This window comes from Cucurbita pepo, chromosome LG16 (genome assembly GCF_002806865.2).
Source record: "Cucurbita pepo subsp. pepo cultivar mu-cu-16 chromosome LG16, ASM280686v2, whole genome shotgun sequence".
In the NCBI taxonomy this organism is placed as follows: Eukaryota; Viridiplantae; Streptophyta; class Magnoliopsida; order Cucurbitales; family Cucurbitaceae; genus Cucurbita; species Cucurbita pepo.
The window spans coordinates 7,988,297-8,001,862 of NC_036653.1; the positions used below are offsets into that span (position 1 = coordinate 7,988,297).

The 13,566-nt window shown below is 35.5% G+C and overlaps 2 protein-coding genes across 4 annotated transcripts in view; one reads left to right on the plus strand and one right to left on the minus strand.

Moving 5' to 3' along the window:
* Positions 1-5,291, plus strand: part of LOC111777446 (ubiquitin carboxyl-terminal hydrolase 8-like) — a 10,300-nt gene extending 5,009 nt beyond the window's left edge. Inside the window, exons 7-13 of the mRNA XM_023657059.1 lie at positions 45-185; positions 308-478; positions 760-1,014; positions 1,142-1,290; positions 2,440-3,000; positions 3,209-3,482; positions 4,564-5,291. Of these exons, the coding sequence (XP_023512827.1) occupies positions 45-185; positions 308-478; positions 760-1,014; positions 1,142-1,290; positions 2,440-3,000; positions 3,209-3,482; positions 4,564-4,677 (1,665 nt within the window). The 3' untranslated portion in view covers positions 4,678-5,291. The remainder of the gene's footprint in view (positions 1-44; positions 186-307; positions 479-759; positions 1,015-1,141; positions 1,291-2,439; positions 3,001-3,208; positions 3,483-4,563) is intronic.
* Positions 5,292-10,939: 5,648 nt separating this feature from the next.
* Positions 10,940-13,566, minus strand: part of LOC111777002 (putative axial regulator YABBY 2) — a 3,141-nt gene continuing 514 nt past the window's right edge. The window contains exons 1-6 of one of the 3 annotated variants that reach the window (XM_023656438.1): positions 13,027-13,119; positions 12,645-12,767; positions 12,331-12,478; positions 11,665-11,713; positions 11,509-11,584; positions 10,940-11,244 (exon numbers count right to left, since the gene is read on the minus strand). In XM_023656438.1, coding sequence (XP_023512206.1) covers positions 11,182-11,244; positions 11,509-11,584; positions 11,665-11,713; positions 12,331-12,478; positions 12,645-12,767; positions 13,027-13,029 — 462 coding nt within the window. In that variant the 5' untranslated portion in view covers positions 13,030-13,119 and the 3' untranslated portion in view covers positions 10,940-11,181. Of the gene's footprint in view, positions 11,245-11,508; positions 11,585-11,664; positions 11,714-12,330; positions 12,479-12,644; positions 12,768-13,026; positions 13,120-13,566 lie in introns of those variants that run through there. The other 2 variants (XM_023656437.1, XM_023656436.1) reach the window with 2 other exon arrangements.

Sequence of the window (13,566 nt, forward strand, 5' to 3'; positions counted from 1 at the left end):
CCCCCCCCCCCTCTTTAAGTCCGTAACAAGCAGTAACTTTTCAGGGGGAAATAGCTTTGGCATTTGGAGATATGTTGAGGAAATTATGGGCGCCTGGCGCAAGTCCTGTGGCACCCAGAACGTTCAAGTCTAAGCTTGCTAGATTTGCTCCTCAATTCAGTGGCTTTAATCAACATGATTCTCAAGTCAGTGAAGTTTCTTTTCTATCAAAAGCAGGGTTTTAGATTCCTTCCTCTGAGCGATGAGGGTTCTGGGTACAGGATTTCATCAATTGTCTTGTAGTCTGATTCAATATTTTTTTTTACAGGAGCTCCTTGCTTTTTTGTTGGATGGGCTCCATGAAGATCTCAATCGTGTGAAAAAGAAGCCTTATGTAGAAGTCAAGGATGGAGATGGACGACCTGATAATGAAGTAGCAGATGAATATTGGCAAAACCATTTGGCTCGCAATGACTCCATCATTGTTGATGTGTGCCAAGTATGCCTTCCTCCCTTCTTTTTCCTTTATAACCTACACTACATTCCTTTCACCTTGGTAATAGCATGTTCTTTTGAAACCAGCATGTTAATGAATCTCTTATGTTCTTGCCTAAATCAAATCTACTTTTTCATAGTATTAGTTACGTTCATTGAGGTATCAGACTTGTTTATGAATGCTACTTTTTTTGTATTCGCATGTCCAAGTTTTTGTCTGGCAAGTGACATTTCCAATTTAATTTATCTCTTCAAGGCTTTCATCATTTGATTTCATCCTTGCAGGGTCAATATAAGTCAACATTAGTTTGTCCTATTTGCAAAAAGGTTTCTACTACCTTTGATCCATTCATGTATTTATCACTGCCTCTTCCTTCAACAACAACGCGAACAATGACTTTAACAGTTGTGAGCACTGATGGTAGTACTCCAGCTCCACATACCATTACAGTTCCCAAGTCCGGAAAATGGGAAGATCTAATAAAAGCACTTAGTATATCATGCTCTTTAAAAGCTGATGAGACTTTATTGGTTGCCGAGGTATATCATTGTGATTGTAATACTTTTCAATTGGCTGCATTGTGATGGCTTTTGTATTAATTTCTTTATAATATAGCATGAACTACTTTATTCTTAGTGACCTCTGAAGTCCTGAATTTCTATGCAGGTATACAACAACAGCATATTACGGTATCTTGAGGAGCCAGCCGATTCTTTATCCTTGATAAGAGATGGTGACAGATTGGTTGCCTATCGCTTAGCAAAAGATGATGAACAAATGCCCTTGGCTGTGTTCATGCATCAAAGCATCGAGGAGTAAGTGCATTATATTTCTGAACTGATGGATCTTGTGTTCACGTGATTTCATATCTAATAGTTAAATTTATATTTATGAAGTTCATTGTAAACTAGTTTTGGCCTCTAGGGGATGGTATCTTTTTCACTTAATATAGGAGGGGAGACTGGGGAGGCTGAGAGAGCATTACACTGATTGCAAAGCTTTAGAAGTTTGAAGTTACATGCATATTGGATTATTTAATATAAAAAAAATGTTGCTATTTCCCATTCAGATGTAGAGGTTCTAAGTTTTTACTAATTAATGTCTAACTCTTATTTGACCATTATTTTTTAACATGGTCACTTTCTTGGTTGGTTGAGATGCTAGTAGCATAGGTGATGTTGGAAAAAACTCTCTTAATTAAAAAGATGGGAGGAGGCGTAAGTCCCTTTGCAGTCATATCGGCATTTCATATTAGTTGTCTCTCAATAAAAGTATAATCGTTAGACTTGTTTACATTCTTGTCATTGTTCCCATTAGCTAGCTTAATAGCAGCCCATTTTCTAATCACATGAGGTAAGCCAATTGGCTTCATGCTACAAGTCAACATTGCTTTTCTATTTACAAAATAGAACATAGATGTGACGCTAGAAATTTCCTCTCACATAAAAAAATCCTATCTTCCTTAGAATGAAGAAGAAAACTTTGGGGAAATAGAATAGCTTAATTTGATAACATTCCAAGTTGAGGATTGTCTCTGAGATTTAAATTTTGGTGCAGCACTGTATTTACTAGGTATGGCCAACAATAAGAACTACGTTTCCACTGTAACTCAACTCTTGGATACATTTACCATGGCCGATTAAGTTTATTCAATTTTGCCCTTCAATGTAGATTGGAAAATTATACAATCATGATAACTAAAATGTTCAGGGATTTACATTTGCAATTTGCCTCCAAAAAATGTAATTTTGCACCGTGATTTACTGGATAACATTCAACAATATGAGAAACTAGTTCTTGGATTGCTTATTATAATTTTGTTAATAAAAGAATGAATTTACTAGTGACAAACTGACAGCTGCCAGATCGTAGTTAGGTTTTCTAGGATTAGTTAGATGAATGCAAGTAACCATATTCCGTGTTTTGCCTCACCTACCTGGATCTAATTTTCCTTTTCTGGTCAGGCAGTACATCAATGGGAAACGTACTACAAGGCTTAAGGCATTTGGATTTCCCCTCGTGGCCAAGCTGCCTAGTGCCTTTAATGGATCTGATATTCAAGCTATATACAAAAAATTGCTCAGTCCCTTCCAGGTGCCTGCTCCAGATGCTTTGGAAGAAAACCATACCTCTGATGTTGATGCAATTGAGAAAACCAGGGAGGTGGAGAATGGAACTAATTCCGGATCGGCTTGTGCAATTGATCCCTTGAGAAGTGAAGATGCAGACAATTCTCCGTCGGATGCTGATTTACAATTTTACACTACAGACGAGAAGGGATTCGTTCGGGGCTCTGAAATTCAAGTTGGTGAATTTGTAGTAGGGTCGGAAAAGAGCAAGCGGCTATATGTGCTTGTGTCCTGGCCAGAAAAGCAAATTGAGCGTTATGACACTCGCCTTCTTACCTCTTTACCTGAGGTTTTCAAATCCAGCTATCTTACAAAGAGACCTCAAGAATCTGTTTCTCTGTACAAGTGCCTTGAAGCTTTTTTGCAGGAGGAGCCTCTTGGACCCGAAGACATGTGGTCAGTTCATTTATATTTTTGTTTCCTTTTATTAAAGAAATTGAATGTGCATAACGAACTTTGTAATTCTGATTTGGTTGTTTGGAATTTGGAAATTGAAACATTATGATCTGAAAATCTTTCATTTCATAATTTAACTATCTTCCTTATAGTTACATTTGCCTATTGTTGATTTCCTGATATCATGTACCGTCATGTTTTTATTCAGGTATTGTCCTACTTGCAAAAAACACTGTCAAGCCAGTAAAAAGTTAGATCTTTGGAGATTACCAGAGATTTTGGTTATTCATTTGAAGAGGTTCTCATATAGCCGGTTCATGAAGAACAAGCTAGAGACATACGTTGACTTTCCTGTTGATGATCTGGATTTATCGATGCACGTTGCCTATAAGAATGGTCACTCTTGTACTCGCTATGTGCTTTATGCAGTCAGCAATCACTATGGGAGCATGGGAGGTGGCCATTACACAGCATTTGTCCATGTAAGTGATGTTACTTTTTCTTTTCCCAAGATGCCTCACATTTCTTCTGTTTTCTACCTTTTGTCTACATCAGTAAATTGAAAGCTACAAATCAACAAGCAACTAATCAATATGTTCTACTACATCAGTTCATCTTGTATGTAAGAAGCAGATATTATAAATCTTAGTTTGCTAGTACTTTTCCTAGCCTGCATATGAAATAGTATGCCGCTGATGATTAGAACAACAATTTCTGCCTCAAGTCAGTTTAATACGTCAACAATGACCATATAGTCAATTGAACCTTGAAGTACTAGTGACAAACCGAGTCCTAATTTCTCTTTTCTTTTCCAAGTCATCATTTGTTGTTGGGAAATGTGCTTTTGAGTTAACTGAGTTAACTCGGTGTTAGTAAACTCAAGCTTTAAGTCTATTTCTATTTCTAGTCTGTTTCTAATTAGTTGCTATTTTTGGAGTTGGTTGCTACCTTTGTGGAGTATGTTGCTGTTTTTATGGAGTTAACTAAATTTGAATTTATAGTGCAGAGTGATTGAATGGAAAAACACACTCCCCAATTCTCTCTCTCTTTCTCTCTTTCTCTCTCTCTCTCTCGTAAGAACTACAATTAGTAGACTTTTGATGCTTGAAAATTTGTGGGCTCAGAGCACATTCTTTGGTCACATGCAATCTTAGAGCGTAACTGTGAGTTCATTTCATACAGAGAGACTAACATTATCTTCTCTGTTCATGGTAGCCTTTGCATGTGAGAACAAAATTATATCGACCTCAATTTTGAAGAACTCTGATTTCAAGACCTGATCCCTTTTTTTTCCTTCTGATTTCCGGTCCCGTTACCTCCTGCATCTATTCAGCCTCTTCCCGGTCTCCCCCCTTAAGACCATTCTTTTTTTGCCCATTCCCTCTTGTTGTCTTTTTATTTATGTATATTTGTTTTAAATTCAAGTCCACATCAGTGAGAGTCCTATTATTAACCACTTGTCTGGTTACAAGATGAATACTTATTCATATCAACCGTCAAAATTTGTAATTGTTGATTATAACTATTGATGTTTTCTCTGTTTTCCCCTCTTTTCTGATATAGCAAGGAGGTGAACAGTGGTATGACTTCGATGATAGCCATGTTTATCCAATTGGCCTTGATAAGATAAAATCTTCTGCTGCTTACGTTCTTTTCTACCGAAGAGTTGTAGCTTGATATACTCACAATTGGCTGAGGTTTCATTGAAGTGAGGTCTTGATAATTTCTGGAAATTTGATGCTAATCAGCGCTTACCATGATCATCATTCGTCTTTCTCTGTCCTTGATTAACCATACATGTAGTTTTCAGTATGGGTGAAACCTGAATGGAGTTTCAATCCTAAAGACGATGCGGAAGAAGCCAGTTTCGATCATGCATAAGCAAGAGAACACTGACAGATGTTAGGATACTAATTACATTCATTGGCGTTAGCATCTTTGATAGAGGAGAGGCTTCCAATATAATCTCTTGTGAGTCTTGGACAATAGCGTAAGGTACAAGCCTAACTCTTTTCTTTTGAAGATTTTTTAGGGTTACTGAGAGCTAGGATATTGAACAATTCTTTATTATCATGAAATTCCTGAGAAATTCATTGCGGCTATGGTTGGTGTGTTGATTCTTTTGTCATTAACCTGTAGTGACTAATTGATAACTTTTGATCCATTTTTTCTTTTAACCATTGTATTAATTTTAAACTGGGCTGGTAATTGGCTTCAAATGAGGTACGAAATTATGAATGAACATCATGATAATATTGATAAAAGTGTACGTAGCACTTTTGACTTGGAAACTAATGATTTCTTCTCCATTTGTTGTTGCTTCTCTGTCTTTCTACTGCTTTAGTCAGTAGAAAACATCACAGCTCTCTTCTGTTTATTAGTTCTATATGTTGTCATCAGAAATGAGCATCGATTTTCGCCACAGAATACGTATCAGAATCATTAAGAACACTACACATATAGGAATCCAAAATCCACCACAGAATACATATCAGAAGGTCAAAGATGAGAGTGATGGGCAATGAAATGTTAGTAAAAAGATGATGAAATGAGGAGGTGGAATAATTGAATGCGTTGGGTGATGAGATTGAGATTGAGATTGAGATGTCACATAAAAGAAAAGAAAAGGAAAAAAAAAAAGAATTAAAAGAGATTGGGAGTTTCCAAAACAGCTGATTGCTTAGTAGTTCGGACCACTGCTCTTTTCTTTCCTTTCTTGGCGCGTGGGATGTGACAACTCTTTCTTCCTTCTTGCATCGCGCAGGTAACCTATTGCCCCTCTCTCTCTACCACTCCTACTTCAAATTACTAAGTTTTTAATTATATCAATTTATCAAATATTATGTTCTAAATAAATTTTAATTGTTTTAATAACTTTAAATAATTACTCCTTGAAAGAAGCTTATTAATATTTTAAGGAAAAATAAAAAAGTAAAAGTAATATTTATTTATTTATTTAGTAGTTGTTCTCTAAGGTAATTCTCCTTTTTAGGACAAAATTATATTCGTCAATTACAATATTTTAAAATTAATTTCAAAATATTCCAAAAATAGCAGGATGCTTTCTAAAAATTACAATTATTTTCTAGAAATTTCGTTACGGTTTAAAAATACTTTGTGTAAAAAGCAAGGAGAACCTAGTAGTTAATAATCTAATATTCAGTGTCACATTATTCAATTATTTAATCCAAAATCCGGAATTAAAAAAATAATGTCCACCTAAACCATACTTAATCAAATTAATCTAATTCCTTTGATTTTTTCCCTCTCAAAGTTGGGTGTAAAATTAGAGAAATTACCGAAGTTTTGTGTGATTTTACAGAGACTGGTCAGTTTTTCATCACTTTTCCTTCACCCTGATTAAAAATTCTCAACAAAAGCATAATGAGAATCTTGAATTCAAGTTAATTCACACCTAAGATTACAGTGAAGAAGAAATGACAAGGTGTGGGTGATCATTGAAGAACAGTATTTTACGTAGCATAGGAATATATATATATATATATATGGGTTTTAGAGAGAGAGAGAGAGAGAAATTGGAGGAAATGAAAAAAGGAGGGTTTTAATTGAATGGTCTCTTTCTTGCTTTAGTTGAGAGAGAGGAGAGTTGAAAGACTGTTTAAAAGAGAGACATGAAGAAGTGACACGACATGTCGACACAGACATTTGCAAAAAAAAATGTAATGTGTTTGTGAGATTATAAATTATATTATATTATATTATTATATTATATAATGTAAGGTAAAATCCATCCGTCTATCTTTCGGACAAGACCCATTCATGAAGCCCTCCACATGCCTCCAAATCTCCCAACAACTTCTTGNATTCATTGCGGCTATGGTTGGTGTGTTGATTCTTTTGTCATTAACCTGTAGTGACTAATTGATAACTTTTGATCCATTTTTTCTTTTAACCATTGTATTAATTTTAAACTGGGCTGGTAATTGGCTTCAAATGAGGTACGAAATTATGAATGAACATCATGATAATATTGATAAAAGTGTACGTAGCACTTTTGACTTGGAAACTAATGATTTCTTCTCCATTTGTTGTTGCTTCTCTGTCTTTCTACTGCTTTAGTCAGTAGAAAACATCACAGCTCTCTTCTGTTTATTAGTTCTATATGTTGTCATCAGAAATGAGCATCGATTTTCGCCACAGAATACGTATCAGAATCATTAAGAACACTACACATATAGGAATCCAAAATCCACCACAGAATACATATCAGAAGGTCAAAGATGAGAGTGATGGGCAATGAAATGTTAGTAAAAAGATGATGAAATGAGGAGGTGGAATAATTGAATGCGTTGGGTGATGAGATTGAGATTGAGATTGAGATGTCACATAAAAGAAAAGAAAAGGAAAAAAAAAAAGAATTAAAAGAGATTGGGAGTTTCCAAAACAGCTGATTGCTTAGTAGTTCGGACCACTGCTCTTTTCTTTCCTTTCTTGGCGCGTGGGATGTGACAACTCTTTCTTCCTTCTTGCATCGCGCAGGTAACCTATTGCCCCTCTCTCTCTACCACTCCTACTTCAAATTACTAAGTTTTTAATTATATCAATTTATCAAATATTATGTTCTAAATAAATTTTAATTGTTTTAATAACTTTAAATAATTACTCCTTGAAAGAAGCTTATTAATATTTTAAGGAAAAATAAAAAAGTAAAAGTAATATTTATTTATTTATTTAGTAGTTGTTCTCTAAGGTAATTCTCCTTTTTAGGACAAAATTATATTCGTCAATTACAATATTTTAAAATTAATTTCAAAATATTCCAAAAATAGCAGGATGCTTTCTAAAAATTACAATTATTTTCTAGAAATTTCGTTACGGTTTAAAAATACTTTGTGTAAAAAGCAAGGAGAACCTAGTAGTTAATAATCTAATATTCAGTGTCACATTATTCAATTATTTAATCCAAAATCCGGAATTAAAAAAATAATGTCCACCTAAACCATACTTAATCAAATTAATCTAATTCCTTTGATTTTTTCCCTCTCAAAGTTGGGTGTAAAATTAGAGAAATTACCGAAGTTTTGTGTGATTTTACAGAGACTGGTCAGTTTTTCATCACTTTTCCTTCACCCTGATTAAAAATTCTCAACAAAAGCATAATGAGAATCTTGAATTCAAGTTAATTCACACCTAAGATTACAGTGAAGAAGAAATGACAAGGTGTGGGTGATCATTGAAGAACAGTATTTTACGTAGCATAGGAATATATATATATATATATATGGGTTTTAGAGAGAGAGAGAGAGAGAAATTGGAGGAAATGAAAAAAGGAGGGTTTTAATTGAATGGTCTCTTTCTTGCTTTAGTTGAGAGAGAGGAGAGTTGAAAGACTGTTTAAAAGAGAGACATGAAGAAGTGACACGACATGTCGACACAGACATTTGCAAAAAAAAATGTAATGTGTTTGTGAGATTATAAATTATATTATATTATATTATTATATTATATAATGTAAGGTAAAATCCATCCGTCTATCTTTCGGACAAGACCCATTCATGAAGCCCTCCACATGCCTCCAAATCTCCCAACAACTTCTTGATTTGACGTTTCAGATTCTCTCTTCTTCACTTTCTCCACCCACCCCTCCTCCTCCTCCTCTTCCAACTTATATCAAACTAATTTTACCCTTCTTATTATCGCTCATCGTTTTACTTCTCTCGACCTCCCGAGAATCCATATAAACTAACACTCTAATAACCGTTCATCTAACCATATTAATCTGTAATTCTAAAAAGTTTGCATTTTCCTTTTCACCGAGTACTTAAGCGATGAGTAGTTTAAATATTAGTGATTTTCGGAGAATCGGTTGTTTTTTAAGGACATCTTTGCTTTTACTCCTAATGGGCCCCCGGAACATCAGTTGTTTCGACTGATGTTCCGCTCCTTGTAACCACTTTTCCCTAAACAATCTAATGGATCTACACCATCACAACCAAACCAACAACCATGGTCCCCTTGGTGATGACCGAAGGGTTCCCTTTATCACCGTTAACCTAACAACAGTAAAAAGTTTTCACATCCTTACAAGGAATGTTTCATTACACATTGATCCTTTTAACATGATATAATCGAGTTACTGAAAAAGAACGTGCACTTTTCTAAACTATGTATACTTACATATCCACGAGATCTCTCTCATTCATGTATCTCTCGTTTACCCTACTCGAGCAGTCTCATCCTAAACCGCAATTTATGTGATTGGTGGTTGTGGGAATCTGAGTTTGATTGAAAAGGCAACCATTTTCCACCCTTTAAATTGTTTGATGCAGCTTCGTACATAATAGAGGCCCCCACTCATCACTCCCTGATATCTCTCGCCTATACTTTCTTCTGCAATGGAATACAGCACATCTCTTATCAACACACTTCTTACTCATCTCTTCACTCCCTCACTCCCATCCATTCTAAGTCCTCCTCCTCCTCCTCTCAAACCTGCCTTTAGGGTTTAAACAACCAAAAGGGTTCGACAAACCCTAATTTACCTTTATAAATAACACTCTCATTTTGGCCCGTTACGTATAACCATCAGTCTCACGAGTCTTAAAACGCGTGTGTTAGAGAGAAGTTTCCACAAATCCCAAAGTTGGATGAGATTCCTTTGGAACAACAAAAGTGTTCAACCATCGATTCACAATTATTAAAAGTAGGGTTCATACGTGTGCCCATGTGCATATTTTAATTCAAATCTCAACATGTTCTTAGAATCGTTCAAAGCAAAACATGTTCTAAATTGAGCGATGGTGAGGAAATTAAAGATGTAAACAAAAAAGGATTATATGGTTGGCATAGACATAGGCATTGGGTTCCAAAAGGCTGTTGCTTCTAACCCCAACGTAATGCCTTTATTCATATCTTTCTGTATGTCTTTTGTGTGCCAACAAAATCCATTGTTTTTCCCTTCCAATTCTCTAACATCGATATTATTGAATTTGGTTACATAAAATCAATGAATTCGGTGTCTGTAACACTGACACCCACAACACACACTACTCTCTCTCTCTCTCTCTCTCTCTCTGGTGGCTGTGGATTCTGGCAAAATACTGCGACGATCAATGTCCATCATGGGCAGCCTTAGATTTATATATAACCTTCCAAATTCACACTCAAATTAAAGTGCTCTTCTCTCAATAAACTCATCATCTTCTCTATACTTTTTTCAATGCTAGAGTGGTCCTTCCCATACAACCTTCTTCCTCGATGCCTCCCACCATTCATCTACGTCTCGCTTCAAACCGTGTTACGAAAACGACAAACGACGAGTTTTTCTTTAATCCCAGTATAATTCAGTAGATATGACATCAATTACTGTAACCGCCCAAAACCCATCGTTAGTAGAAATTTTTAGCTTTGACCCATTACGTATCGATCTGTCTCTCCACATCCTTATAAGGTATGCTTTGTTTCCCTTGCAAACCGATGTGGGATCTCACAATCCAAAGCTAGTCATAGAAATAGGGCTAGACCCTCTTCACAGTATGCAGTGAAGAGGTACGCAGTGGAACCAATGTGAGGTTTCCACACAGGTACGCATGCACTGATCAAAATAGGGCTAGACCTTCTTCACAGTACGCAGTGGAACCGATGTGAGGTTTCCACATAGGTACGCAGTGCATTGGTCGAAATAGGGCTAGACCCTCTTCACAGTACACAGTGAAGAGGTACGCAAGGGAACCGATGTAAGGTTTCCACACAGGTACGTAGTGCACTAGTCGGAATAAGGCTAGACCCTCTTCACAGTAGGCACGTTTTAAAACGAGCTAAACCAGACAATATTTACTAGTAGTGACTTGGACTCTGTCAATTATCATCTTAAAAGTCAATCAATTTCAAGACAGAACTGACTTGATAAATAGATTATAAATATGTAATAACATTAATCTCACCTGTTATTACATCACACGNGGGGGGGGGGGGGGGGTGAGGTTATCAAAGTAATTTATTTTCCTATAGGGTCAGGGCAGGAGGACTTAGTCAACCTCAATTTTTGTTGGAAATAATAAAATCTAAATTAATACACATTAATTAAAAAAAAAAACAAAAAAAGATGTTTTATTTAGTATTTAATCTATTGACACGTCATCATCATCTCTAGAATTAACAGGTGGCGGAACCCCATTGGCTAATCGGATGGACTGTGATGATCTCCGGTCAAATTCAAGCTTATTTTGTTTGCTTGTTTCCATCCACCTTCTGCCCACAACGGATGTGAGGATAATGTGCCCACTGCATAATCAAACCACCCACTAATTAGATGGATTAATCATTTAATTACCCACTTTAATCCTTAATCACCCAGTAATTATATTTCCTTAAAAAAGATTAAAAAAAATTACGGCTAAAACTAGAATTACCGTCGTCAATTTCATCTCAATTACAACTCTTCTCGTATCGTCATGTACGTCTAATCAAAGACCTTTCTATATATGTCTCAAAAGCTTTAAACTCGGAACTTAGTTTCGAGCAAGAGCAAGAGGTTCGAGAACTTACATTTTTAGCGGCGGTGCTAAAGGCTTCTCTGTGGCTAATGTCGGGATTGTTCGCCTTAATCCTTTGGATTTCCTCTCTACAAAACAAAACACTTAAACCCATTAATTAAGGTTAATTAAGATCACTAATCCCAAACTAATTAAGCCATCAACTTACTTGATGAACCTATTATATGCTGAAGGAACACGCTGTTTCTTCTCTGGTGCTGCCAACATCCAAACCCATTATATTATACTATTAAACATGATTAATAAACGTATTAAGACAAGGGATTAAATAGGAATGAAAAAAGTGCAAAGGAGCAGAGGAATCAATGAATCAATGACATGACAAATGAGTGAAAGGCTAACCCATACATATCATATATACACACATACATACATACGTACCAAATTAACATACATGCATACAAAAAATGGCCCATGATATTGATGGGTCGAATTCTATTATGCATGTATGGTCACCATCCTAGATGGGTCCACGTCCGTATGCATCTAACACCTCATCCAACTAAACCACACTATTATTTTCATTTAACCCGTCTGGTTCTTACCTATACCAACATTATCAAAGTCTAGAGACGTATATCTGCCAGAGCAGAAGTAACACAAAAATAATGTTTTGTTCTCTTTACAAACCTACGTGTTCTTTTAAATGTCGAAGTTCATTTAATGTCCGAATCTACCTCTATGAAAATTTAATCAAATCATAATCAATATCAAATTTTAGTTTTTTTTTTTTTTGTTCGTATTTAATTATTAAAAAAAACATTCATAATGAAATTAAAAAAATAAAAAAATAAATAATAGAGAGAAAACTGACGGCGAATTGGAGGGATTCTGTGTTGGTCACGTTCAGCAGAATCAAGAGAGGCAATTTTAGTGCATTTTGAAGAGGAAGAAGAGGAAGAAGAAGAAGAGCCTCTGTCCTTGCTCCAATCCCCACCACTCACCTGCTGCTGTTTATTACCCTAAAACACATGACCAAACAAAATATCTCTTTAATTAAATAAATAATATATTTGTTGGACGATCAAAGTTTCAAATAATACTCTCTCCATTGGTACAAGGCTTTTTGAGGAAGCACAGAGCTATGAAAATTTATGCTCAAAGTCGACAATATCATATGATTCATACCGGTGGGGAATCTTGAGGAGGAAGAACTTGAAGAGAAGCTCCCATGTTAACAGACAGCAGATTTGAGCAATGGCCGCATCTCACAGTTACCAGTGTGAACATGTTGTTGCATGGAACACTTACCTGTCCGACAAAACACTTAACATTAATTCAGACATTAACCAAACCTGGAAGAGCTTAAACAAAAGACAACTTTGGTCTTTTTTTTTTTTTTGTTCATGAATTCTCTCTCTCTCTCTCTCTTCAAACATCCTTTTCCATGGTGGTTTCTTACTGACTTCCGATCTGACACCACCGCAAACAAGACGATAAAAGATAGAAAATTTAGATCGATGAGAAAACGACGTGACTGGAACGAAAACCATAGAGTCGAGACTCAAACCATTCAGGGTTGGGTTGCTTCACTCTCCAAACACCTCTTTCCTTCGTAGGAAAATTAGGTAAAGAGAAAAAAAGCTTGCGAGAATGGTTCGATCGGATCATAATTCAACTTATTAAAATATTAATAAAAGAAAGGGGAGATAGAAGGATCTGGGGATGTAATTAATTACTGTTACCCAAAACCTAATTTTAAGAACAGTCAACAAAAATTGAACCCTAGCTACTAATATTGGATCCACTTCACATCTTCAACGTCTTCACTTCATGTTCTTGGATTTTGGAAGCAAAATTTGCACAAATCTGAGGGTTTAGTAAGAAACCCAGATGGAAATTCTCATAAAATATGCTTCAAAAACAGTTTTTTAAGCAGATTTATGGAGAAATATCAAAAGATCTCACAATTTGTAACCATGTTCAAGATTCCAACAGTAAAAAGAACAAAACCCATGATTTAGTTTCATATATATATACATAAATAAACACTTTTTTCCTCCTACAACAGTCTGAACAATTAAAGTGAAAAAAAAAAAAAAAAAAAAAA